We start from the raw sequence: 22,710 nt of genomic DNA, 5'->3' as shown, positions 1-22,710 counted from the left end.
GTGTTTGACGACATGTTGCAGAGAAGTCTGTAAGTCAACGCCAAACGACGTGCAAATGATGTATAAGGACTTCGAGTACGAGAGGTGAGGTACCCCCAACCCAAGATTATGCCAAGAGGGGTAAATTGCGCAGTAAGAACTTGATTCGCCATACCAATTTGACGGCCGCCATAATCCAGAATGGTGAGCACGGCACCGCATCCGGAGAGCAAACGTCCGGCTCCATGGCATTGGATAAGAGCAGGTTTCAATGACCCGATTACGGAAGATGGGCAATAGTGGGGCTAGAGGTCGCACGAACGATAGGCCTGATGGCAAGCGATGCGGTGTAGGTAAGCGACGGTCTTACGAACTACTCCAGGTATCGCGAACGTATCATAGAGGCGGCGCTGTTTCTGACCTGCTGTAGCACCAACGCAGTGTAGGTGACCGGTGACCGTAAGGACTCTAAATAAAGGTGTACCTCAATTTTACGCAAATGTATGAGTTACTCTTGAATGTTCAGACTTGATACGTATGCGATTGTAGTATCCAACTTTAAGCGAAAGAAGGCTGCAACTTCCCCGCGATCCTCTCTAGAATGCGCTCTGGCAGTAAGCTCTCGTACATGTGATCTGTCCACTCACAGCAAACTCGTCGTGTGTACGCCGGGTCGATGATTTCCTCAATGCCGAATGCATTCGCAGTGCGAACTGGATTCATCAACCGCTTATACTCGTTCTCCAGCTCTGTATAACGCCTGTCTCGCGCTTCTTTTCCTTCTTTCCTCTCAATCTCCTTGAGTTCGAACGAGTGTCCAACTTCAATGCCACCCTCGAGTGGTAAGGAGCCCCACACACCGGACGGCCAAGCGATGCGCATGCGTGGGTCGCGGCAGTCCAGCATGATGCCTCCTGCTACGCCGTAGACGCGTCGCACGATGACGTTGAATATGGGCATGGTCGTGCTGTAATAGGTCGCAGCGAGAGTAACGCCGTGCCGCATCGTTGCAGTGCGCTCTGCAACGGTCCCTATGGCGTAGCCTGGAACATCGACGAACTGGACGAGTGGAAGGTTGAATACATCTAGGAACTTGAGCATACGTGTGATCTTCTGAGATCCCAATGCGTCCAGCGCGCCGGCATTCTGCTCGCAATTGAGGGACACTATGCCAACTGGTTTGCCTGCAAACCGTGCAAGGCCCACTATAGCCGTAGTACCCCAGAGCGCTCCGATCTCGAAGTACGAGCCTTGATCGACGACTTCGGTGATGATGGCACGCGGGTTGTACATTCGGTTCTTAGAACGCGGTATGATCGATCGGAGGTTTTCGGACATTCGATCGATTGGGTCAGAGCAGTCGATTGCTGGAGGCAGCTTCGTACCGCAGTCGGGTAGATAGCTCAAAACCGTCCGTATCTGTTCGAAGCAGCCTGCCTCGTCCGGCGCGAGATTGTCGATAGTTCCGTTGGTGCAATGCATGGCTGGGCCACCAAGGTCTGTGAAGGACAGCCCCTCTTCGAATGTCGCGTTCTTCACCACACTGGGGCCAGCATTGAACAAGGAGCCAATATCTGCAGCCATGACGGAGAAGTGGCAGGCTACCACCCTAGCTGCTCCTAGACCAATCGCTGGTCCAACCACAGCACCCAGATTCGGTATTCCCATGTTGAGCTGTTGTACGACCTGCGCGAAGGAGGGTAGCGGAGGGACGTAGGAGAAGCCTGTGGAGCGGATGGTTGTGACAGAGCCGCCGCCGGATGAGCCATCGACGAGTTTGACAATGGGAAGCTTCAACGCGATCGCGAGCTTCTCCATGTATATCTGCAGTCGTCAGTAATTTTGTGTTGAGCAGAGTGTGATGAGCTCACTGTCTTCTCCATAAGCGCGCCATCAGCGTGTCCAGCGCGTATGGAGAAGTCATCAGCCGTAAACACAATTTTTCGACCTCGCAATCGTCCGAAGCCTGTCAGGCGTCAGTACACCTTCCTAATGTTGTCCATGGAACATACCTTGCACATTGTTTGAAGGCACGTAATCCTCTGGTTCTTCTTTCACTGGCCCCAATTGTTTCCACTTGACTGTCCCGCTCACGCTGCCCACCTCCTGGAAGCTCGCCGGATCAAGCAGCTGCTCGACCCTTTCGCGCACCCATAGTTTCCCAGCCTGCTTCTGCCTCACGTAGCCCCTGTTGTTCTTGTCCGGTGTCGCGGCACTTTTACGAAGAGTCGCAATCTGTCCGAGTATATCTGAGTAATCAGCGGGCAGATCTGAGTCTGCTCCTTTCCGTCGTCGTCGCTTTGGTGTGTTGGGCGCGATGTGGGAGCTGACCTGCGCGAGTCGGTCTTTGGCGGTTTCGGATGACGTCGACGCGTCTTTGGCCGAGGGCTTTGGGTCGTCACCAGCCATGGCTATTGATGGAGTGGGATTGATGTTATTTTCGAGCTCCAGTGATGGAGCGACAGCAAAATCGTCACATCTCGATGATTCGGATCAAGATGGGATGGTCGTGGTGGAATGTTGGGGTAAAGCTGGGGAACCGAGGCATCTTCAAGCTCCCCGCGCTTGCCCTCCTTCATCACACTCCACCGAACCGCGACCATGTCATTGTGGATGAATCGAATGTTCAACGAACGTCCTGCTTTAACATTGGATCTGGATCATATTCCAGCTTTCCAAAAACTTCCTTGACAACGAACAACTCGATCTCGCCTTATCTAATCCAACGACTCATCCACTCGAGTCATTCCATTGATGGCATAGTCGCATAAGTTATTTCCACGAATGTACTGCCTGACCGATCCATATTGCTGGCTTGACTCCAATATGACACGACCTCCACAAAGACCCATCAAACGACTGATCGTCGCGAATAGGTTAGTAGCCAAGTAGTATTCTGGGAAGAATGATTGACTGTCTGTAGGGGAGAGATAGCAACACGGATCATCTCTTCAGCCCGCGAACTTGACATTGAGACGTTTGCAATCTACGTATCAGGCGACGACTCGCATGCCGTCCGAGCAAACCATGCGATCAAGCTATCGTCAGCTTCATCCTTCATGAGTATTGATGATCTTGTCGGCATCGTCAAAAAGCACCAAATCGATGCTGTACATCCAGGATATGGCTTTCTGTCGGAGTCCGAAGACTTCTCGAAGAGAGTTTGGGAAGAAACTGGAGCCATAGTTGTCGGTCCTGGATGGGATATCTTGAGCAATACTGGAGACAAACTCAAGGCGAGGCAGCTTGCTGAACAATGTAAGGCCAAAGTGGCTTTAGGGCTGCGACATTACTGATGTGTAAAACAGGCGACGTCCCAGTATCTCCAGCACTCCAGCAGCCGACTAATAAAGTCGAAGATGTCCAACGCTTCGCATCAGAAGTAGGCTTCCCAATCATGGTCAAAGCAGTAGACGGAGGCGGTGGTCGGGGTATCCGTCTCATTCGCAGCGAAGACCAGCTTGCCTCCTTAGTGAAAAGAGCAGTCGAAGAAAGCCCTTCCAGGCAAGTCTTTGCAGAGAAGGCTGCAGTCGATGGCTTCCGGCATGTCGAAGTACAGATCATCGGAGACGGTACTGGAAACGTGACGCATCTCTGGGAACGAGAATGCAGTATCCAGAGAAGATATCAGAAGATCATTGAGCTAGCACCCAGCGTTGTACCTGACCGCAAATTGATCGCGAAAGTCATCGAGAACGCTCTGAAAATGGCTAGACACGTAAGCATCCATGTTGATCACGATTTTACCTCGCTGATGTTCGTATAGATTCAATACTTCTCCCTCGGTACATTCGAGTTCCTCGTGAACCCATCAACGAAAGAGTATTACTTCTTAGAAGTGAACCCTCGCTTACAAGTCGAGCACACGATTACGGAGTCCATCTCCATGACCGACATCGTCAAAGCACAGCTATTACTCTGCCAGGGTGCTTCTCTGATTGACTGCGGCCTACCAACAGCCGAACAAGATCCAGAAGTGCCTCCTCCAGCGCATTCAATTCAACTGCGTATCACAGCGGAGAATGTTCAAAGCGATTGGTCATTGTCGATTGGCAAGATTACATCTTCTCAGTTTCCTTTGGGTAACGGTATCAGGATCGACACACATCTCATCAGTGGCCGGCCCGCCGTGGTATCCGCAGATTTTGACAGTCTGATCGCCAAGGTCATCGTCACAGCTTCGTCGTGGAAAGATGCCGTCCGCAAAGCGCAGCGAGCGTTGGATGACACGCAAATAGCAGGAGTAAAAACAAACATTGACATGTTGAAGGCCATCGTTGCGCACCCAGACTTCCTGCAAGGACAATGCGATACGCAATGGCTAGAAAGCAAACAAAACGAGCTCCTCCAATCAAGCGAAACCATCGCTTCAACCCATACCAGCGCCCTCAGCTCAGACATCGCGCCATCCTCTTCGACAGCCTCAGTCACAGCAGCCAACACCCTCTTCCGAAAAGGCGACGCCTGGTCCATTTCGATCTCTACCCCCACCACAAAACCCAACGAGAAACCGCCAACCCACCACCTTGAACTAACCCGCGTCCTGCGCAACGACTTCCCCACCTCCCTCAGCGCAGAACTCCTTTTCACAACACCCTCAACAACTTCATCTACCACACCCCATACAACACCTTACACCATTACTCTCTCTTCAACTTCTGCAAGTGCTTCAGCAGCAACCTCTCACCATAGACGAGGGAACCCATCTGATCCGTCGCACATCAGCATCCCCTTCCCGGGCAAACTGGTAGAAGTGTTGGTCGACGAGGGTGACGTGGTGAAAGAAGGGGATGTGATATGTGTGGTCCAACAGATGAAGATGGAACTAGAAGTACGCAGTCCACGCAGTGGGCGTGTGACGTGGGTTACGGAAGCGGAGGATGGGGAGGATGTGGCTGAGGGGGTATTGGCTGCTATTGTAGAAAGCTCACAGGAGACGCGTCTTTGAAATCGTAATTCATTGGTTCGTTCGTCTTTTACGTCGTCTCAATATCTACATCCTATTCCACGCCGTCCTCTGAAGTCATGACTCTGTTTTACATAGTCTCACACCTAACAGTCGTGTAAACATTATCCTTCGTCGCCCGACTATACGGACACACCTGCCTCGCCTTGTACACAACCTTCTCCAGATCCTCCTTCGCCAAACCGCGTACCTTGACGAGAAGCTGCACACGCAGACCCATGTCAAGGTCTTTCATGCTACCCACGAGTTCGACGGTGGATTCTACGATCGAGTCTTCGGGTGTGCTGGGCATCTTTACGCCGAGGGAGGGGGCAACGGCGTTCATGGCGGATTGAACTGGGTGGGGTTAGTTGAGGTGTATGCAGTGGATAGGGATGGGTCGTGGGAGGGGGATTGGGACGTACAGCATGCGCCGTAGCCGGCTGCGAAGAGTTCTTCTGGGTTGGTCTTTCCGGCGTCGCCGGGGCCGCCGAGGGCTTTGGCCATCGTAAGGTCGACCTTGAGGTTTTCGCCGTCTACATGGCTGGAGATGTGTTATTACATATCCTTGTGCGTTTAACAGCGTCGTTCATCATACCCGGTGCGTGCGCCGACTACGTGCGCCTTTGCTGAGTAGAGTTTAGGTGCTGTCTCGGTGTTCAAGAAGCGACGGCAGGGTGGCGCCATGCCATTTCGCTGCGAGACGCGAACCGCCTGACGGAGCATCGGTGTGAAGATCCTGCTAGCCATTGTGTGTATGAAGTTGTATGAAGGTGATGAGGAATTGAGGGCGTGTATGTCAAAGACGGAATGTTGGAAAGACCAGGGCTGGATTGTGCGGTTCACCCAAGCTCTACCAAAAGAAATCTGGAGCTATGACAGCTGTGACGTCCACGCGGCGATCTCGCAGCGTTCAAAGTCATGACGTTTGCATCCAGCCAGCTTGGTGGATTCTAGCGCAAGGCACTCCCGCCGCTAGTGAAGCGAGATCTGGGGAGATCGCGCATCCCTTTGAGCCGCATATACAGGTAAGGGCTTGCAAATCCCATGCTTGGTATGCGGACAGGTAATGTGAAGCTGGAGAGAACATACATGTTTCGATTGGCCAGCTTGTGAACTTGGTAGTCCATCGCATTACGCATGGTGTTCCTGCACTGAATCCAGAGCTGAATGAGGATGAGTAAACATGGCAAAATCGAAGGGGTGTGACATCAATTGCTCCTTCCCTTCATCTCGTTTGTAGGCATACGCCTCCTCCTAGCTCTTGCTTACCTAGACCACGATCACATCTTCCTTTCCTTGACACTCATCTCAACCCCCTTCATCGTGCACTGGAACCAACCGCCAATCTTCGGCTCGCCGTTCAGCTCAACGTCACATTCCATGACCAATCGAGCCAACGTCTTGATGACGAAAAGCCTCGCAAGATGTTGTCCAGGACAGCTCCTGCCTCCACCCCCGAAGCCCATCCACATGCTGTCCATCCTGCCAATCTCCCTCATCTTATCCTCACTACCACCAGAAAGCCATCTATCCGGATCAAACGCATGGGGATTTGTAAAAACCTTAGGATCAAAGTGTGAAGCCCAGAGATTGGTCCCGACCGTAGTACCAGGTGGAAGGTAGGTATCACATAGTGTAGCTCCTGAAGCAGGTACGAGGCGAGGGATGTACCATCCGAGCGTAGGCCAGATCCTCATGCTTTCTTTCATGACGGCAAGGAGCAAGGGTACTTTTTGAATCATCTCCGCGTACTCGGTGTCCTTTGTGATACCCTGGCTTTCCATATCTTTGCGTAAACGGGTGATGATGGCTGGGGATTGATACGTATGATAAATGACCGAAGAAAGTGTGAACATGAGCGTATCGTGTCCAGCGCCGAAGTTGGTAAGTGCGATTGAGAGAACCCACGAAGCAGGGAAACGCGCCTCTTTGTCGTGATGAAGGCGCATCAAAGTAGCCAACATATCCGTCTCTTCGATGCCATCCCCCTGTTGCTCCAATGTCTCCACACCTGTCCCTTGATCATGAAAGAGGCCTGGACGGTCCCCTGGAAACTTGACATTCCTCGTGCTTTCCAATGTTTTCAATCTTTGCATGATGTTCGGAGCAGAGAAGCTGAAGACGGGCCAAACCTTTGGTAGTCTAACACCTAGGAGTAAGGACGCGGGTAGGACGAGCAATATGCCGATCTTTGGTATCGCATGCATAAGCTTTACAAAGCCTGGGAACAGACCGATGACGGTGAAGCACTGCCATAACGCATCGCTGGCATCTCCGTTCCCTTCGTCACTACCTTTCTCCGTGTATCCTGGTCGCTTGCCTAAAGTGAACTGGCTCATGGATTCCAAGGCGAAGATATGGGTCCACTTCGCAAGGTCCACCTCTTTTGCTCCAAACTCCTTCAGCCTGCCAATAAACTGATTGACATAGCTATCAAGCAGCCCCTCATGTCTTTCCAGCCCTGCAATGCTATAGGCAGGCCCGATAGCTCTTCTTTGCCTGCGATACTTCTCCATATTTGTTTCCGTCAACATATCAAGAACCTCCTCAGCGGGTTTCCGATTTTTGTCAGGTGCGCCAGCTATCCGATACCAATCTCCCTTCGTAAACGACGTCGCTGCTCCATAGACGGTTCTGATAGCGCCTTCGTCGCACACTAGGACTTGGTCGGGTGCTATGCGCACAATGGGTCCGTATCGCGCGTGTAGCTTAGGGAAGTAGATGTGCGATTGTCCTTTACGGACGTGCCATGCAAGCCATAGCTTACTGAAGCGTGCAAAGAAGGGACCAGGAACGTTGCGTAGAGGGTGAAACAGGACTCTGTAAGTCGTTATAGAAATTAGGTATGCGGCTAACAAAGAGAGTACCAAGGTCGTTGCAGAAAACATCTTTGCGTTCTACGAGTCCGTAACTGGGCACGATATTCGAGGGGAAGCCGCGACGCTATATAGAGCTTGATAAGCATCAACGCAAGCTTCAGGCACCCACGCGATCCTTGTTGATTGACGAAAATGTTCTCCAATTACCAAGCAAGTGTTGGAGTATTGCCGGCGGTATTTCGCGATGGCAAGGCTGGCGTTTGAATGGCCATGCTGCTGGGCGCCTTGTGCAGTTGCTCGCCTTACGCGGGGCTTGGAGCTGACGACGCGAGCAGCGAAGTCTAACGTTCTTTTATCGATCGTCACCTACTGTCCTAACTTGGCTGGGCGTAATTATCGCCACTGGAACCGCCGTGGCTCTAGAAGGACGTTGACGATGTTCTTCGGAGTTCGGACTGTCAAGACTGCACTGAGATGTTGCTCCCAAGGTCGGGCGTAACCCGTATCACGCTCTGAGACCTTTCCTCTTTTAGAATAGCGTCACTCACCCAGTGTCACAGCGCTCCTTCCGACTCGCACGAAGGATGCACGCTGATCAGACTTTACTTCGATGCTGATACTCATACTCTTCATTGGTGACCACGTTAAAGTTCAAAATGCGTTCAATGTAGTACCGCGAAAGCGCCGTGAGGCAGCGCCACCTCGCCCGTTACCCCGAATTCCCGTGCTTCCATGCGAACTCGCTAGGATCATACACATGTGCAGAGAACGGGGTATCTACTACCAATTGTAGAGATCTCATCACTGCAATGAGTACCAGGCGCATGAACGCTGGACCGACGTGGCGAGCACTGAGTGGACGGGGAAGGCTGCGTTGCCCTCCGCTGTTACACAGCATGGCAGCTGCAGCAAGTATCGTCAGCAGCCCATCCCGCTGCGATTATTGCTACTCATGATAACCTTTGCCCTTCTCGAAAGTAAAATCATGAACTCAACTTCTACCTTCTATTTGTTGACAGCAAAACGTCACTGCAATGGCACCGAAGAAGAACTCCAAATCTGCTTCATCAGCATTCACGTGTACTTCTTGCACAAAACCATTCGCTAGTGCCAAAGCCTTATCGGATCATTTTCGGTCCAAGCATACGATATTCGCCACCACGAGTGGTAGCACTGCTACCGAGAAACCAATCAATATGCCAAACACGATTCCGACGAAGAACGTCGGGTTAGAAGCCCCCTCAGTTATGAAAGAAACGACCGTGGCTTGGAACACATTGACATCAGACGTCGAGTCCTCACTTCATACAAGGATACCTTCATGGTCAAATGTCCAAGATCTGTCCTCGACGCCGCGACCGTTCAAACAAACTCAGTTCATCAGGGAGCGCACTCAAATGACAAACACACCACGATCAAAAACTTCCAAACAACAAGTTCCCAAACAACAAATTCCCGAACCACAAGTTCCCAGACCACAAGTCCCTAACCCAAAAGCTCCCAACACAAAAGCTCTCAACCCAAAATCTCCCAGACCAAAAGCTCCCCAACCAATAGCTACCACCTCAAAAGCGCAAACTCCCAAAACGCACCCAGTCCCCGAGTGGTCCGCCATCCCAGACAGCAAACAACCCGCAGCACTTACCGCACTCATCATGCACTGCCACACCCGTCCAGTTCTTACAGCGAACGAATACAAATTCGGAACAACCCTGCCCATCCCTTTCAACACCAATGCTGCCCACCCCTCCCCTCCAAAGCGCACGGCCATAACGCTAGACTGCGAAATGGTCGGCGTCGCACCCAACAACACCTCCTCGCTAGCTCGCTTCTCGGTAATCGACTACCTCACCAATGAGATTCTCATCGATACGCTCGTTCAACCAACCGAATCTGTCACAGATTGGCGGACTCGATACAGCGGGATCACGAGAGGGGCTATGGCGACTGCTGTGCTGCACGGGAGAGCCTTGAAAGGTTCCGCTGAAGCACGCGTGGAGTTGTTCAAGTATGTTGATAGTGATACGGTGTTTGTTGGACACGCTTTACAGCATGACTTGTTGGCGTTGGGCATCCGACACGACCGTATCGTTGATTCAGCAATTCTAGCAACTGAGGCTGTAGGAAAGGGTGTGAAGAGGCGGTGGGGTCTCAAAGATCTAGCCAGTCAACTGCTCGACATCAAGATCCAGGGTGGTGACAAAGTGGGACATGATTCCGTTGAAGATGCATTTGCAGCTCGGGAGATTGTGCTGTGGTGTATTGAGCATCCGAATAAGTTGAGAATTTGGGCAGAGAGGAAGAGGAAGGAGCGATATGGCAAAAGCAAGAAGACTACTGTCAAGAAAGGGGTTAGTTCGAGAGGGTTTCGTCTGTCGTCTTCGACACCCCGGTGGTGTGGGTGCGTTGGGGATGAAGACGTGTTGACGTGGTCGGATTTTGCGGGGGATTGTGGGGATGGGAATTATGATCCTTGGTCGGACTAGACTGATGGTAGGCGGTACATCTTGCGTTGAGACTTGACGTTCAAAGCTGAGGACGCGAATTCTACGTTGACGCATTGTCGCGAAGGTAAGAAGAAGTCCACGTATACGAGCTTATGTAATGTATATTTCAAGCTCACAGACGACACCAATCATCCAAGAAACGACACACCTCTTTATAATACACTTGTTTGAAAGATACCAGTCCTAACAATGCCCATTATTCTCATCCATTTTCCCATTGAACATCGAAGGAGAAGAAGGAGATGAAGACGCCGATGTATGCCAATTAATTTTGCCAGACTCGAAATGACTCAGGAACTTCGCACTCGCATTCGCACCGATTTCGCTCAAGACCTCTGTAGCAAAAATGGGCATTAACGACATGCTCTGGACGGGTAACGAGGTTACCTGTCTCCGAGCAGAGGTTGTGACTCGTTGCTGTCTCCAGCGCCACCCTTCTTCTTCTTACCTCGCTTCTTCCTCTTCTTTTTGCTCGCGCCTTTGCCTCCGGCATGCGAAGATTCGGCTTCAGAGTGCTTCTCTCCATCGTGACCGTCGACTTGACTGCCATTTGCTTTCTCTTCGGAGTCGCTTGAACTTGTGGTCTCCAGAACGATCTTCTTGATGCCATTAACATCGACGACGTTCTCAGAGATGCTACCGCTTCGAGCAGTGTGTCGCTTTTTCAAGGGACTGCGCGAGCGCGAGCGCATCGAGCGCAAGGAGGCAATGGTACTGACGGAACGTGCCCGTGATCTCCTCGCTTCGCCGTCCTCGTTTTCACGATTGTCGACCAGGAGATGGGTATTTTCATCGTCTTCGTTCGCACGACCCTTTGGAGATGTAGGCTCTTCGTCGTGCTCTCTCATACCCGATCGACCTGATCTCCACGACATGCGGTCGCCACTTGGAGCCATGGTACCATATCCCACCGCTACGCTGTGAACGCCATCGCTGGCTTCGCGCCCTGCAGATGCTAGCAAGCCTTCGCCAATGCCACCCTCAGGCGCATGGGAATCCTGGGTTATTACACCCTCCGTTGGCGTTGCCTCAGCTGGAGCCTGAGCGTCTTCCGGTATCGTCTTGGGGATGTCAGGGGTCACGGCAGTCTGGCCGGGCTTGATCTTGACAGTGTTGATGCGAGTCTGCTTGGGCCTAGTAGCAACGTTCGAAGGACCGAGATGTTTCAGATGCTGCATAACAGTCGGATCGTCACTGCGAAGAGGCGAACCAGTTCCCTTGCTACCACTGCTACGACGACGAAGGATGAAAGAGGGCTTAGGGTGGCCTTCAGGCATGTCAGGTAGGGAGGTCTTGCGTGGGGCCGGCTTGCCATTCTGCTCAGCGTCCGTCTCGGAATCCACAGCTTGTGCTTCGGAAAGTTTGCGGGGGACATCGGTGATGACTTTGCCTCGAGGAACGCGAGCGCGAGGGGCGGGGGCCATGCGGCGGATCGCTTTGTGTACGTCGATGAACACGTCAGACTCGTCAATGATTTCCCTGGTCTCGTTAGCAGCTATTTGGGTTTGCAGACTACACTATGATGAAAGGCGCAAATCGGAAGACCTGGCGACAATGTAGGCGCCAGAGTGTTTTTGAGGGTGCAAAACTTACTCTCCAATGAGCTCTTCGATGACGTCCTCCAGGGTAACGACACCGACGGCACCGCGAGCCTCGGCGGGAAATTCAGAGACTAGTACCATGTGGGACTTGCCCTCCTGGAAGAAATTGAGGATGTCCAAGCAGCTCGTTTCTGGGCGCGTCTCAGGGAGGGTGGCCAAAGCAAAGTCGCGTACACGTAGAGCATCTTCTGGATCGTATGTGATGAGCATCTTGACCAGGAGCATACCGACGAAGTTGTTCTCGTTTTCGGGTGTGTGGATGGGAATACGAGAGTAGCCAGCGGAGAGGATGTTGTCCATCATCTTTTCGTCCAGGATAGTGTCGGATGACATGGTGAAGACGTCCTTCATGGGCGTCATGATGTTGCCGACAGCCTTGGCCTTGAGGTCCAGCACAGCGGTGATGATGGTGACTTCGTCTTCGTTGAGGCGCTCGTGCTCAAGTCCGAGCGACTGGTGCAGGCTGACGAGTGTCTTTAAGCCACCCTTCTTGTAGACGGTACCGTGGTCTTCTCCGAGGAGGTAATCGAGGAGTTTGGCAGTCGGCCAGGCGACGATGCCCATGATGTACATGAGGCCGAGGACGATGGGTGCCATGATGGCGCCAATTGGCAGACCATAGCGCACACAGATTGATTGAGGAACGACTTCACCGAAGATGACTGAGACGTGTTAGACGTAAACAGAGTAGGTGAGAGTGGGTGCGCGTACCAATGAGGACCGTGGAGCTGACGACGGCAGGCCATCCTCCGCCGAGGGACCTGTCCAGGACTATAGGAAGGGTTTCGTTGGTAATGACGTTACTCAGGAGAAGCGTTACCAGGACCCAGTGCTTGCCTCGCTCGAGCAGCTTCAGCACCTTGGCCGCGTTCTTGCGCTCGTGCTTCTCGCCAGATGAAGCAAGGACTTGGAGATAGATTTCGTCTTGGCCCATCAAGCTGGAGAGGAGCTGTTAGCGCGTTGTGACACGATGGCGGGACCGCGATGAACTCACGCAATGGTCAGACCTGCAAACACACCACCGGCCAAGACAAGCGCGACGGCAATACCCAGTAGAAGCCAGCGCTCTCCATCGTTATCCGTGGGGACCTCCTCCCCTGCGGTCTTGAAGGTCGCGTCGCCAAAAGGCATGGGCAGCGCGGTCACCATGGGCGCGAAGGCGTGGAAGAGGCCGATGAAGGCGAGGCGAGCAGTCCGCATCGACGAGCCATTGGCGGCTGCGCTAGAACGAGAGGCGCTCATGGCCATGAGAAGCACCTCAGTGCGAGAAGATGAAGAGTCTCCGAGTCGAGGAGATGGACTGACGAGAGAGGTGGATTCCAAGCTTTGTGGTGGGCGCGCAAATAATGATGCGGAAGCAGCGGTTTGGTGGGTCTGCGCACGGCCGGGATCTAGACGTATGATGCAGCCTCCCAAAGGCGACAAAGGCGCGTGCAGTCTTATTGTGTCAGACCTCAACCCTTTGTATACACCCGGCGTAGTTGACAGCAGTCTGTCCCTCCATCACGCAATGGGATCTGCCTCTGATCACAGCTTGCGTGCGCGTCTTCGGTACAAGGGGCCGGACACAAAGTTCACCCCGGGACGAGGCTTCTTCGTGCTAGCCTGTATTGCTTTCCCCAGGCTCAAGACTAGGCGCCAAGTCCAACACGGTGCCGTCTTCCTACGATCATAGCCGTCTTGGTCATACGCTGCAGTACTTCCCAAATCAACGACAATCGCAAGCCCTGTGTATTACAATCCCACATTGATCTAGGAGATTTGTTGCAAAACATCGAAGTTTGGATGCGCTAGTCTCCACCTGCCGTGCGAACCATTCTGGCGTCAATCGTCATTATGCAGCACGGCTCATCTTGCCAAGTCTCAAATCACGTGTCGTGTCTCACATCACGTGCCGGCACCTTCCTCTCTCGGCGCTTGTCCGCTAAACTCCGCAACGGTTGAAACCTGGAGAGCCGCTGGTAGCCGCGGCATCCAACCGCACAACCGTCGGCTCACATGTTTGTGCCCAGCATGACTTTATTGCATGTATCTTCTCTGGGGTTTTGGAGAAATTCATTGCTCTCATTCCTATAGACATGGCCGCTAGAACACCATCAATCCGCGCATTGTCGCGTTATCTGCTCCGCCCGCAAGCACCACCTCGGCCCCGCTGTCAACACCATCCCCAACGCAAACAGTACTCTTCTGCAGCACCTGGCGCACGCCTCAATGGCACAGTAGAGTACGATGCAACGCCCATTCTCCACCACACCGCCAAATCCTCTCTCGCGAACCCCGAGTTGCCTGCAGACATACAGAAGGGACAAACGAAGCGCATAAACCTTTACACCGCGGTCAATGAAGCACTACGATATGCATTGCAGACGGATGAGCGCGTTATGGTATTTGGAGAGGATGTGCAATTCGGTGGTGTCTTCCGGTGTACTATGAATCTCGCGGGAGACTTTGGCACAGAACGCGTCTTCAACACTCCTTTGAGCGAGCAGGGACTCGTGGGGTTTGCTATAGGAGCGGCTGCCGAGGGCATGAAGCCAGTAGCAGAAGTTCAGTTCGCCGATTACGTCTTCCCTGCGTTCGACCAAATACACAATGAGGCGGCCAAGTACAGATACCGGTCGGGGAGCACTGGTGTAAACTGCGGAGGACTAGTCATCCGCATGCCATCAGGCAGTGTCGGACATGGCGCACTGTAAGACATCAATGAATTTTATACGGACTTCCGCTGACACGTCACTAGCTACCACACACAATCCCCAGAAGCCCTCTTCACCCACACGCCCGGTCTACGCGTCGTAATACCCCGCTCACCCGTTCAAGCCAAAGGCCTACTCCTCTCCGCAATCCGCTGTCAAGACCCCGTCATATTCATGGAGCCCAAGATATTATACCGCGCGGCCGTCGAGCACGTACCAGTTGACGCGTTCTACCTTCCGCTCGACAAGGCTGAAGTCCTGAAGACGGGCAAGGACGTCACAATCGTCTCGTACGGCACACCACTCTACACATGTTCGGCCGCGATAGCAGCAGCAGAGAAGGACTTCGGTTGCAGCGTTGAGCTGATAGATCTCCGGACGATATACCCCTGGGACCGAGAGACGGTCCTGGAAAGCGTGAAGAAGACTGGAAGGGCGATTGTAGTACATGAGAGTATGATGAATGCTGGTGTTGGCGCTGAGGTCGCTGCTACGATTCAGGAGAAGGCTTTCCTTAGATTAGAGGCGCCTGTGAAGAGAGTGACTGGGTGGGCCACACATACTGGGCTCATGTTCGAGCAGTTTGTTATTCCGGATGTTACTAGTAAGTCGCGATGTATGGCCATGAGGGTGCTCTGTTTTGCTGACATTGACAGGGGTTTACGATGCGATCAAGAAGACCATAGACTATTGAATCAACCGACATTGAAGAGTCTCATGCTAAGCTGACGTTATTGATGCCATGCTGTGGTTCAGCCGTTACTTACGAAGGTACAACCACAAGTAATCACGATCGGATCATCACGGGATCAGCGCATACCGAAAGAGAAACATCTATCCATGGATGGGATATCTGGAGCCGTCGCACTCACTTTTGACCATCGACTCACTACAACGCTGTTCATTGGCTGAAGTCCGTTCCTTTCTCATTCAGGTGCAAAGATAGGCGCCTGTTGTCAGACGTGACCTCCCATTCGTCGAGATTTCAGCCTTGTTCATGCACCTTCGCTCCAGCCTTAGGTGATGGTATACGATTTCTCAGCCCGAGCCCTGCAACTCTCTTTCGTCCTACCTCCTGTCAATCAATGCTCCTCTTACACCCTTGAGACAATACCGGAAGACTCCTACGCTCCAACTGAGCCAACGCCAACTGAAGGTACAATAACGCAGGATCCTCATGCGCTTCGCCGTCAGTTAAGCCGCCTCGCCAGCCTCGCTGACGGGATCGTTGTACTCAACCTTGCTGCGTCTTTGATCTGCGCAATAGCTCAGCCGCGTTTGCCTGCCCTCAGATCGAGTCCCCGCGCGAGTCTCTCATTCCAGCTGTCCTTAGTTGCTGCTTACATCATGCCTCCTATCGCGACTACCTCCGCCAGTAGTGGCACGCCAACAGCAATACCGCTCATCGCTACTCCAACCGTCTCATCAGGCTTCAATGGAGAAGAGTTCATAAACAACCTCGGCAGCGATCTGGCGCCTCTCCTGACGCTTTTCGGAGAACAAGTCACCAAGCAATTTCTCAGTATGTCACTAGGGTGGGCTGATCATATACTTCTGGCTGTCGGCCCACTCGGAATAATCACCATCATGGTTTCTGCAATCCGAGTCTCAAACGTCCGAACTCTGAAGGCCATAGTTGGTCGGTGGGTAGTTCTCATCTTAGGCTCGTAAAGCTACTAACATTGACTGATAGTGCGAGAGAGAAGATCGCGACAGCGGAGCTGGAGCTACTCTCGTCGACGTCATATGCCACTTCGGAGCTCTGGACCGAGGAAGGAGTGGTGCGCCAACCGGGCCATGCCAAAATCCTCGAGATGGTTGTCTATAAAAGTAAGCCTAGACCAGAGACCCCGAGCTCAGATATGCTCGGGCTCAAAGCCCCTAGTGAGACTATCATCGGCGATCTTCCTGGAGCTGCTAGTGAGATTCTCAGCAGTGACCTCAACAAAACCTCTGGTGAGGTTCGCATCGGCGACCTCAATGAAGCCTGCAACGAAAGAGTTCTCAGACCAGCTGAAGAAGTCCGTTCCAAGATGTTCAAATATCTGCTTGGCAAGTTCGGCAAATCAGATGGGCCATTGAGGCCTCCCGTCCTATGGATGGACTATTTTAAGGAGCTTGCCAGTCAGCCACCAAATCTCACACTCAACATACACAACACCTTTCCAGGAAACATGGAGCTGTGGGGGTTTGTGTTGATTGGAATCGCTTTGCAACTCGTTGCTATTGGGATACCCGCAGCGATGACTTATTATTGGAGGAAACCGAAGGGTGCAAATCCTGTTCAACACTACGCGTATCCAACTTTCCTCGTAGGCACATGCTTACTCGTCGTGAGTATAGCAATGTGCTCGTACATCATCGAAGCGACAAGTGTTGAGCATACATTTGCACCGACGGACGACTTTGAGGTGAAAGATATCTTCCGGTTACAGCTGGAACAGAATATGGGTGATCAGCCCTTCAAAGCATACGTCATCTTGAACGATGCGAAAGATAAGAAAATTCGCACTTCGAGATATGATCCAAAAGAGGTACACCAACAAGGTCCACGCAAACTAAGAACCCACACAGAACACGATCTCTCGAAAGCTGATCCCGAGACCCCATGTAGCGGTTATTTGGGGCGTATTTGGAGGATCGGTTCTACTATACATTCAAAGTTCTCAAGCCCTTTCGCAAGACGCTTAGCGAAGTCGAAAGCCGAGCTCCAGAAGGTATTCGTTACCTTTGCTGTCATTCTTTGTTTCGCTGGATTTGTCTGCCAATTCGTCGGTTTAAGAGCACTCCACTGGTCGGCTACCGTTATACAACTTGGTATCACACTCCTAATGACTTGTATCCGGGCTTGGATTCGCAGAGGGGTCTCGTATCAGCCCAAAACTTTCCAGCTCCCAGATTCCAACCCAAATTGGATTGCCCTCGTCTTGGGTACCGCCTGTCAAGAAGCATGGCCCAAGGGGGGTGAGCCCTGGCCGGTCAGGGACTCCGGATTTCATCCGTTACGTGAGCCAGTAAAATTAACCTGCACGCCTTACGCAGAGTCGATGATTGTCAATGATCCCAGGGTTGTCTTGCGCAAAAAGTTGCAAGCCGTTCTGCCCGATACCGATAGTGACCTTATTCACCTTTGCGAAAAGTTCCAACAATTCAGAAAGTCCTTGCGCGCACTTGTGTGGCGCAGTGGACTGACAATGGCAGTCCGACGCCTCACATGGGCGCACGTAGTCGAATGCCGTGATTTCGGCGATCACAAAATACAGTACAACCGTCTAGAGTTTAATGAAAGGGTTCAGGAGAACGATATTCATGCTTTGTTGGCACTGTGGAGATTTCGCGGACATCTTCGCCCTGTCGACATGAGCATTGTAAAAGCCTTCTCCGAGGAGGATTGGAAAGAAAAGTGTAATTTCTTCAAATCTCGTATCAAGGCAGATCGCCCTATTTCCTTGTATTCGACAACTCGTTCTACTGCTTCTCAGGAACTTGCACGAGGTGGCACGAGGCTACGGAACACTTTTACAGTAGGTTGCATCGGGCTAAGCATCGACGCCATGCAGGATCTCACTGTGTCTTCTGGGGCCCGCGAACATCACTTGTACGGATACCTTATTTGCCCTTTGAAGAATCCGGTAAATCCCCACCCTCTCGAGTTGCTTGCTGGTTTCATGGATGCACTTTGGCATCAGGTGAATCTGAAGTATAATGACAACACGGAGTCATGGTATAGTGACTTTGAAGGATTCCATGCGGTCATTGACGTAGGAAAGGTTGTGAACATCGTTATGAAGTCTGGGCTTCTGGAAGACGAGACAGATGCCGAGGTTTTGGTGTATTCGTCGCTCCTGCGATGCACGAAATGGAAGCATCAACCGGACCCAGATGTACCTGTTACCAAGACCGACTGGCATCCTGATTTTTCACCTCCAACGGCTACCACAGCTCAGTCCGACAGCCAGCAACAAGATCAACAAATGATAAGTGCCTCTGCAACCGCGCCAGTGAATCAGAGTCCACAAACCGACGCTGCAACTACGATTAACTCCAGAAGTAAGCCTCGTCCTACACCGAGCATACCGATATCAACCGTCGTCGAGACAGTTCAGGAAGAGAAGAGCTTAAGTGCGAGAGCTACAACCGCGGAAGCTTCGCTGACTCAACATACGCCCAAGCCAATTACACCAGTACCCAGCGTTTACGAGTTTGTACAGGCAGAGACAGATAAGGGTGAGCTTGCGGCAATTTCAAGCGCTGCAGAACATCAGTCTACCTCAACAGCAAGACTACCAGTGGTTAGCAGTGTTAGGGCGCCGGAAATGGGAGAGAGTTCGCGAACTGGAGCCCAGATGGCGGAAGCTGCTGCGGACTAGTAGCAGTAGTTGTACATCTTTACAACTCAGTGTCACACTACGCCCAGTTCTTGCTTGCTCAATCAACGAATACGCTGTACAAATGGGATCCCATGATGCTGTAAATAGATGAGATGGGTGACAGATCTTCATGACACATGCTTGGCTCTAGCGATGAATGCTACCAGAAGTGATGTCGGGTTTTGTTGAATCTGCATCATTGTATTCGAGAAGTTATATAATATTCAAGACGATGTATATTCTTTCATTGAGCATGTCATATGGTGTATGAGAATGAGACTTCTACGTAGGCGGTAAAGATAGGCATCTAGTCATCCCTTTTTGATCCCAGACACGCGCACTCCTCATACAAAAACAAAAGCACTAACCAGGTCTGCAGCCTACGTTAAGACAAGATAATGCAAAACAGGTGGCCTGACGTCAACGTAGGCCCCGGGTGTCTACTCAATTCTTTCCAACAATACCCTCAGCCAACTGCCACACCCGATTCAGCATGTCCCCCGCCACCACCTGGCTTTCAAGCCAAGCGCGCGCCTTTTCAACAACCAACTCCCAAGTTTCCTCCTCATATTGCATCTTCTTCTCCAGAAACAAGACCACAATTGCAGTAGTCAGAAGCTGCTCAGAGTTTGGCTCGTTGATTTGAGCGTTAACTAGGCTAGCAGCGTCGCGGGCGATGTTCATCTCATCTAACGGGAGCTTGTTGATAGCTTCCCATGAGCCTTCGAAAGACTGCCGCGCGATGAGGCGCTGGAGGAGGGTGCTTGAATGAAGGTACCCGCCTCGTCCGCCGCCACTACGACCAAAGCCGCCGCCACCGCGGCCTCCACGGGACATACCAAAGAGTCCAGAGCTTGCCGATCTAGACGTAGGTGCATGGGACATACCAAAGAGCCCAGAGCTTGCCGACGCAGATGAAGGTCCACGGGACATACGAAAGAACACAGAGCTTGCCGACGCAGATGCGGGTCCACTGGAAAATCGTGTATCGCCACCAAACGAAGCGGCAACCGGCGATCTGAAGGCTTGGCCATGCTCCAAGACCTGCCAGTCGTCTTCACCCGGTAAATTGCTCCGGTTGATGGTTGAATCTAGTGCTTTCTTTCGTTTCTCAGCGATTTCGGCATCGTTAGACTCTACGGCTGCAAATGAACAGAACTTGCCGCCGACCTGGAACTCCACTCCAAGACGGACAGCCTCGCGTCTCTGAAGCAAAGTTAACTGAGAGCCGTATTTCTTCTTGAACAGAACGTCAGTATCACCAACAGTAGCCTCGGATAGCCATCCATGACCCTCTTCGAGCTCCTGTGTTGCTTTACGGGCAGCAAGCTGATGAATCATCTCGTCCGCCTCTTTGCGTACTTCGACCGGAATTTCGAGCTCCAGCGGGCCCTGGGGTGAACTGCCCTTGAGGACAACACTCTTTGGTTGCAAATGTGATGACTCTGGAGACATGAGGAGATAGACACAAGTACGGTTGAACGGGAAGAGCGCTGGTATCTCGTGGGGTGTCTGCAAAAGTGTTGGGCGCTTTAGCTCCGGTAGACCTGCGAAGATGTCATTCGACTCGCCGTCCTTGGGATGATCTTCTTCCACGCTCGGGTTATAGAGTGAGATGGGCTTCGCGTTGAAGTCCGCAACATTCTCATGATGTTCGTTGTTGCTGTCGTTGTCAAGGTTGAGGTTGATACGAAGGCTGTCAGCAACAGACTCCACGCTGTCATCTTCGTATCTGACCTCGAGACGGTAGTCCTGGATATGGGGAGTGAGTGCACCCTTCAGCATACGAACGATCTTGCTATCGAGCTTCTCGTTATTTGCAACCATCTGAGCGAAGCCTCTTCCGGCCCTCGCGACGCCTTCAATCAGCGCACTTGACACACCCCCACCTATACCCATGGGGAAGACACGGACCCTGCCGTTCTTTGTGTTCTTGGAGATGTAGTCGAACAGCTGGTCTTGGGACCAGATGTCACCATCGGTAAGGAGCATGAGCTCGGTAAGAAGTTCGGTGTTGCGAGCTTCGAAACAGGCCTTGACCGCGTTCAGTGTTTCAGTCCCGCCAAAATTGGCCCCGAACGCTTCTACATGTCGAATAGCCTCCTCCAGTGTATCTTGGCCATACAACTGACTATTTTCCCAAAGGAACGAGTGGCTACTACCGAATGAGCAGATGTTGAACATACAGCCGATAGGAATCGACTTCAGGAAGACTTTGAGTGCCGACACCAGCGTCGGGATCTGACCGCCCATGCTACCCGATCGATCCGCAATGAAGATGATCTCGGGCTTTTGCGACTTGAGATTGAACTTCGGTACCAGTGTGGTCATCAATGCTCGCTGATTGGGGAGCGTCGCGTGTGTCTCCAGGATCGCCTGAGGTACGCCGACGTCTTTTGCAACGACCTGTAACACGAAGTCCTTATCCAGGCCTGTGGTACCTAGAGAAAGCGTTGCTGAACCTTGTGAGAGCAAGGCGTCCTCATCAATGGTACTTGTTGAGAGCGACCCAAGCGTTACTTCGATGGGATGTGATGGCGAAATGACCTTCTTGATGGGAATACCTTGTGCCATCTTGACATCCACCGTAATGGAGATGCCCTTCGAATCAATCTCGGCCGATGTCTCTTGGAGCTTTCCGGGATAGGATCCGTAACGGGGCGAGATGGACACAGGCATGGTAAGACGAATCCCATCGACTTCGGCATCGTGCTTCAGCTCTTGGATGTATTTGATGGATACATGTACGGATTCGCCTCCGGGAATGTTACTAACAGCAGTTGTGAAGACGTCCGCTGCGTCATCCAATTGCTCAAGCAGCGCTGCGGTCTCGCCGCTCTCCCTAGCGTTGTTGTAGGTTTTCTTGGCTTCGTTCTTCTCCTTGACTAGGCCATAGATGGTACGCTCACCAATTTGGCAAAAGAACTCGACAACGCTGACGCCATCGAACAACGGGAATGCATACCGGATCTCATCCAACGATTCCTTGGACTGGTTCACGAAGGTCTGCGTCAAGGTGGTGCGGGCAGCGGTGGAGATGATTGTGGTGTGAGCGTCAACCTTAATCTGGGGGAGATATGTTCGCTCCCGCGTCCCGGGATGGGAAATGTAACAACCACACACGTGGCGCATCGTTGTTTGTTCTTGTTCGAGGATTGATCAGATGAGAGGAAAGGTTGTTGTGGTGTCTTTCAGAAACAGCGCGCACGCTCCTGATATACTGTGACTGGCCGGCTGCTGCCTGTTGCAGCCTTGGATGGGAAATTCCCTACCGCTGGAATACGATAGGCCCCCAATAGAGGCAGCACGTGATTATTCTGGTTGTTCTAGGCTTCGAGCTCATGACTCACAAAGTGGGAGGATTGTGCCACCCATGGAAGCCATAATCATTGTGTTGAGAACCGGAGTCATTCCTGGTAGACCACCCCTTCTCTTTTGCGAAGTACCATACGGATAGCAGTCGTTCTATTCGTCGATTCGAGGTTTCCAAGGCTTATGGAATGAGTCACATCCCACACTCCGACGACTACATGACGCGGAAAGCTGTTAAACACGTAGTTTGTGCTGCGTTGTAGCACCCAGGGCTACCCGAACTAGTCAGACATCCTAGACTGTGAGGGGCGGCGCAACCCTTAGGTAACATGATAGATGGTTTGAGAGATGGTTTCTGAATGTTGCGCGAAGATTAAAGTACTTGCGACAGCATTTGTGATGATCGCGTGTGGTTCGATGGAGAAGAAAGACGCCGAAGTGTCGCGTCGCCCGATTCCTCATACACCAAGTGTGTCAT

At 52.2% G+C, this 22,710-nt stretch overlaps 9 protein-coding genes across 9 annotated transcripts; 4 read left to right on the top strand and 5 right to left on the bottom strand.

Annotated features, from left to right (window-relative positions):
- Window positions 1–432: 432 nt before the first annotated feature.
- Window positions 433–2,487, bottom strand: BKA58DRAFT_431161 (propionyl-CoA carboxylase beta chain mitochondrial precursor). The gene is made up of 3 exons (XM_046173089.1): window positions 1,992–2,487; window positions 1,851–1,945; window positions 433–1,803 (listed from the first exon to the last, which is right to left on the bottom strand). Exons 1-3 carry the CDS (start codon window positions 2,386–2,388, stop codon window positions 538–540), a joined length of 1,758 nt encoding a protein of 585 aa, XP_046022639.1. The 5' UTR covers window positions 2,389–2,487; the 3' UTR covers window positions 433–537.
- A 318-nt stretch (window positions 2,488–2,805) lies between these two features.
- BKA58DRAFT_442478 (carbamoyl-phosphate synthase L chain, ATP binding domain-containing protein) lies at window positions 2,806–4,927 on the top strand (the record flags this gene model as incomplete). Its single annotated transcript, XM_046173902.1, has 4 exons — window positions 2,806–2,855; window positions 2,903–3,237; window positions 3,288–3,697; window positions 3,746–4,927. The coding sequence occupies 4 exons, from the start codon at window positions 2,806–2,808 to the stop codon at window positions 4,925–4,927; spliced, it is 1,977 nt and encodes a 658-aa protein (XP_046022638.1).
- A 44-nt stretch (window positions 4,928–4,971) lies between these two features.
- On the bottom strand, window positions 4,972–5,940 carry BKA58DRAFT_225982 (OsmC/Ohr family). Its single transcript, XM_046166358.1, has 3 exons — window positions 5,523–5,940; window positions 5,350–5,468; window positions 4,972–5,281 (listed from the first exon to the last, which is right to left on the bottom strand). The coding sequence occupies exons 1-3, from the start codon at window positions 5,672–5,674 to the stop codon at window positions 5,016–5,018; spliced, it is 537 nt and encodes a 178-aa protein (XP_046022637.1). The 5' UTR covers window positions 5,675–5,940; the 3' UTR covers window positions 4,972–5,015.
- Window positions 5,941–6,207: 267 nt separating this feature from the next.
- BKA58DRAFT_320941 (cytochrome P450) lies at window positions 6,208–7,815 on the bottom strand (the record flags this gene model as incomplete). The annotated part of the gene is made up of 2 exons (XM_046167788.1): window positions 6,208–6,897; window positions 6,988–7,815. The coding sequence occupies 2 exons, from the start codon at window positions 7,813–7,815 to the stop codon at window positions 6,208–6,210; spliced, it is 1,518 nt and encodes a 505-aa protein (XP_046022636.1).
- A 518-nt stretch (window positions 7,816–8,333) lies between these two features.
- BKA58DRAFT_461637 (ribonuclease H-like domain-containing protein) lies at window positions 8,334–10,434 on the top strand. The gene has a single exon (XM_046174811.1). The coding sequence runs from the start codon at window positions 8,781–8,783 to the stop codon at window positions 10,230–10,232; it is 1,452 nt and encodes a 483-aa protein (XP_046022635.1). The 5' UTR covers window positions 8,334–8,780; the 3' UTR covers window positions 10,233–10,434.
- BKA58DRAFT_225965 (uncharacterized protein) lies at window positions 10,435–13,380 on the bottom strand. The gene is made up of 4 exons (XM_046166357.1): window positions 12,849–13,380; window positions 12,566–12,792; window positions 11,847–12,516; window positions 10,435–11,732 (listed from the first exon to the last, which is right to left on the bottom strand). The coding sequence occupies exons 1-4, from the start codon at window positions 13,100–13,102 to the stop codon at window positions 10,637–10,639; spliced, it is 2,247 nt and encodes a 748-aa protein (XP_046022634.1). The 5' UTR covers window positions 13,103–13,380; the 3' UTR covers window positions 10,435–10,636.
- Window positions 13,381–13,801: 421 nt separating this feature from the next.
- On the top strand, window positions 13,802–15,409 carry BKA58DRAFT_225943 (thiamine diphosphate-binding protein). The gene is made up of 3 exons (XM_046166355.1): window positions 13,802–14,546; window positions 14,595–15,154; window positions 15,207–15,409. Exons 1-3 carry the CDS (start codon window positions 13,933–13,935, stop codon window positions 15,242–15,244), a joined length of 1,212 nt encoding a protein of 403 aa, XP_046022633.1. The 5' UTR covers window positions 13,802–13,932; the 3' UTR covers window positions 15,245–15,409.
- A 488-nt stretch (window positions 15,410–15,897) lies between these two features.
- On the top strand, window positions 15,898–18,920 carry BKA58DRAFT_442472 (uncharacterized protein; the record flags this gene model as incomplete). Its single annotated transcript, XM_046173901.1, has 2 exons — window positions 15,898–16,193; window positions 16,244–18,920. The coding sequence occupies 2 exons, from the start codon at window positions 15,898–15,900 to the stop codon at window positions 18,918–18,920; spliced, it is 2,973 nt and encodes a 990-aa protein (XP_046022632.1).
- Window positions 18,921–19,142: 222 nt separating this feature from the next.
- BKA58DRAFT_225945 (von Willebrand domain-containing protein) lies at window positions 19,143–22,289 on the bottom strand. The gene has a single exon (XM_046166356.1). It carries the CDS (start codon window positions 22,050–22,052, stop codon window positions 19,365–19,367), a length of 2,688 nt encoding a protein of 895 aa, XP_046022631.1. The 5' UTR covers window positions 22,053–22,289; the 3' UTR covers window positions 19,143–19,364.
- Between the last annotated feature and the right edge of the window lie 421 nt (window positions 22,290–22,710).

This window comes from Alternaria rosae, assembly GCF_020736505.1.
Source record: "Alternaria rosae strain MPI-PUGE-AT-0040 chromosome Unknown BKA58scaffold_8, whole genome shotgun sequence".
NCBI lineage: Eukaryota > Fungi > Ascomycota > Dothideomycetes > Pleosporales > Pleosporaceae > Alternaria > Alternaria rosae.
The sequence above is the reverse complement of the archived record's forward strand: the minus strand, read 5'-3'. Positions and strand labels throughout refer to the sequence as shown.

What these genes read in the sequence shown, in the direction of transcription:
- BKA58DRAFT_225965 (XM_046166357.1), bottom strand. Translation starts at nt 13,102, where the DNA reads ATGGCCATGAGCGCCTCTCGTTCTAGCGCAGCCGCCAATGGCTCGTCG. An exon ending in TTTGCAGGTCTGACCATTGC is followed by an intron (nt 12,793 to 12,848) that starts GTGAGTTCATCG and finishes GCTCCTCTCCAG; the next exon opens with CTTGATGGGCCAAGACGAAA. An exon ending in ATCGAAGAGCTCATTGGAGA is followed by an intron (nt 11,733 to 11,846) that starts GTAAGTTTTGCA and finishes TAACGAGACCAG; the next exon opens with GGAAATCATTGACGAGTCTG.
- BKA58DRAFT_225945 (XM_046166356.1), bottom strand. Translation starts at nt 22,052, where the DNA reads ATGCGCCACGTGTGTGGTTGTTACATTTCCCATCCCGGGACGCGGGAG.
- BKA58DRAFT_461637 (XM_046174811.1), top strand. Translation starts at nt 8,781, where the DNA reads ATGGCACCGAAGAAGAACTCCAAATCTGCTTCATCAGCATTCACGTGT.
- BKA58DRAFT_225982 (XM_046166358.1), bottom strand. Translation starts at nt 5,674, where the DNA reads ATGGCTAGCAGGATCTTCACACCGATGCTCCGTCAGGCGGTTCGCGTC. An exon ending in GTAGTCGGCGCACGCACCGG is followed by an intron (nt 5,469 to 5,522) that starts GTATGATGAACG and finishes ACACATCTCCAG; the next exon opens with CCATGTAGACGGCGAAAACC. An exon ending in AGCCGGCTACGGCGCATGCT is followed by an intron (nt 5,282 to 5,349) that starts GTACGTCCCAAT and finishes AACCCCACCCAG; the next exon opens with TTCAATCCGCCATGAACGCC.
- BKA58DRAFT_225943 (XM_046166355.1), top strand. Translation starts at nt 13,933, where the DNA reads ATGGCCGCTAGAACACCATCAATCCGCGCATTGTCGCGTTATCTGCTC. An exon ending in AGTGTCGGACATGGCGCACT is followed by an intron (nt 14,547 to 14,594) that starts GTAAGACATCAA and finishes ACACGTCACTAG; the next exon opens with CTACCACACACAATCCCCAG. An exon ending in TGTTATTCCGGATGTTACTA is followed by an intron (nt 15,155 to 15,206) that starts GTAAGTCGCGAT and finishes TGACATTGACAG; the next exon opens with GGGTTTACGATGCGATCAAG.
- BKA58DRAFT_431161 (XM_046173089.1), bottom strand. Translation starts at nt 2,388, where the DNA reads ATGGCTGGTGACGACCCAAAGCCCTCGGCCAAAGACGCGTCGACGTCA. An exon ending in GCCTTCAAACAATGTGCAAG is followed by an intron (nt 1,946 to 1,991) that starts GTATGTTCCATG and finishes GACGCCTGACAG; the next exon opens with GCTTCGGACGATTGCGAGGT. An exon ending in GCGCGCTTATGGAGAAGACA is followed by an intron (nt 1,804 to 1,850) that starts GTGAGCTCATCA and finishes TGACGACTGCAG; the next exon opens with ATATACATGGAGAAGCTCGC.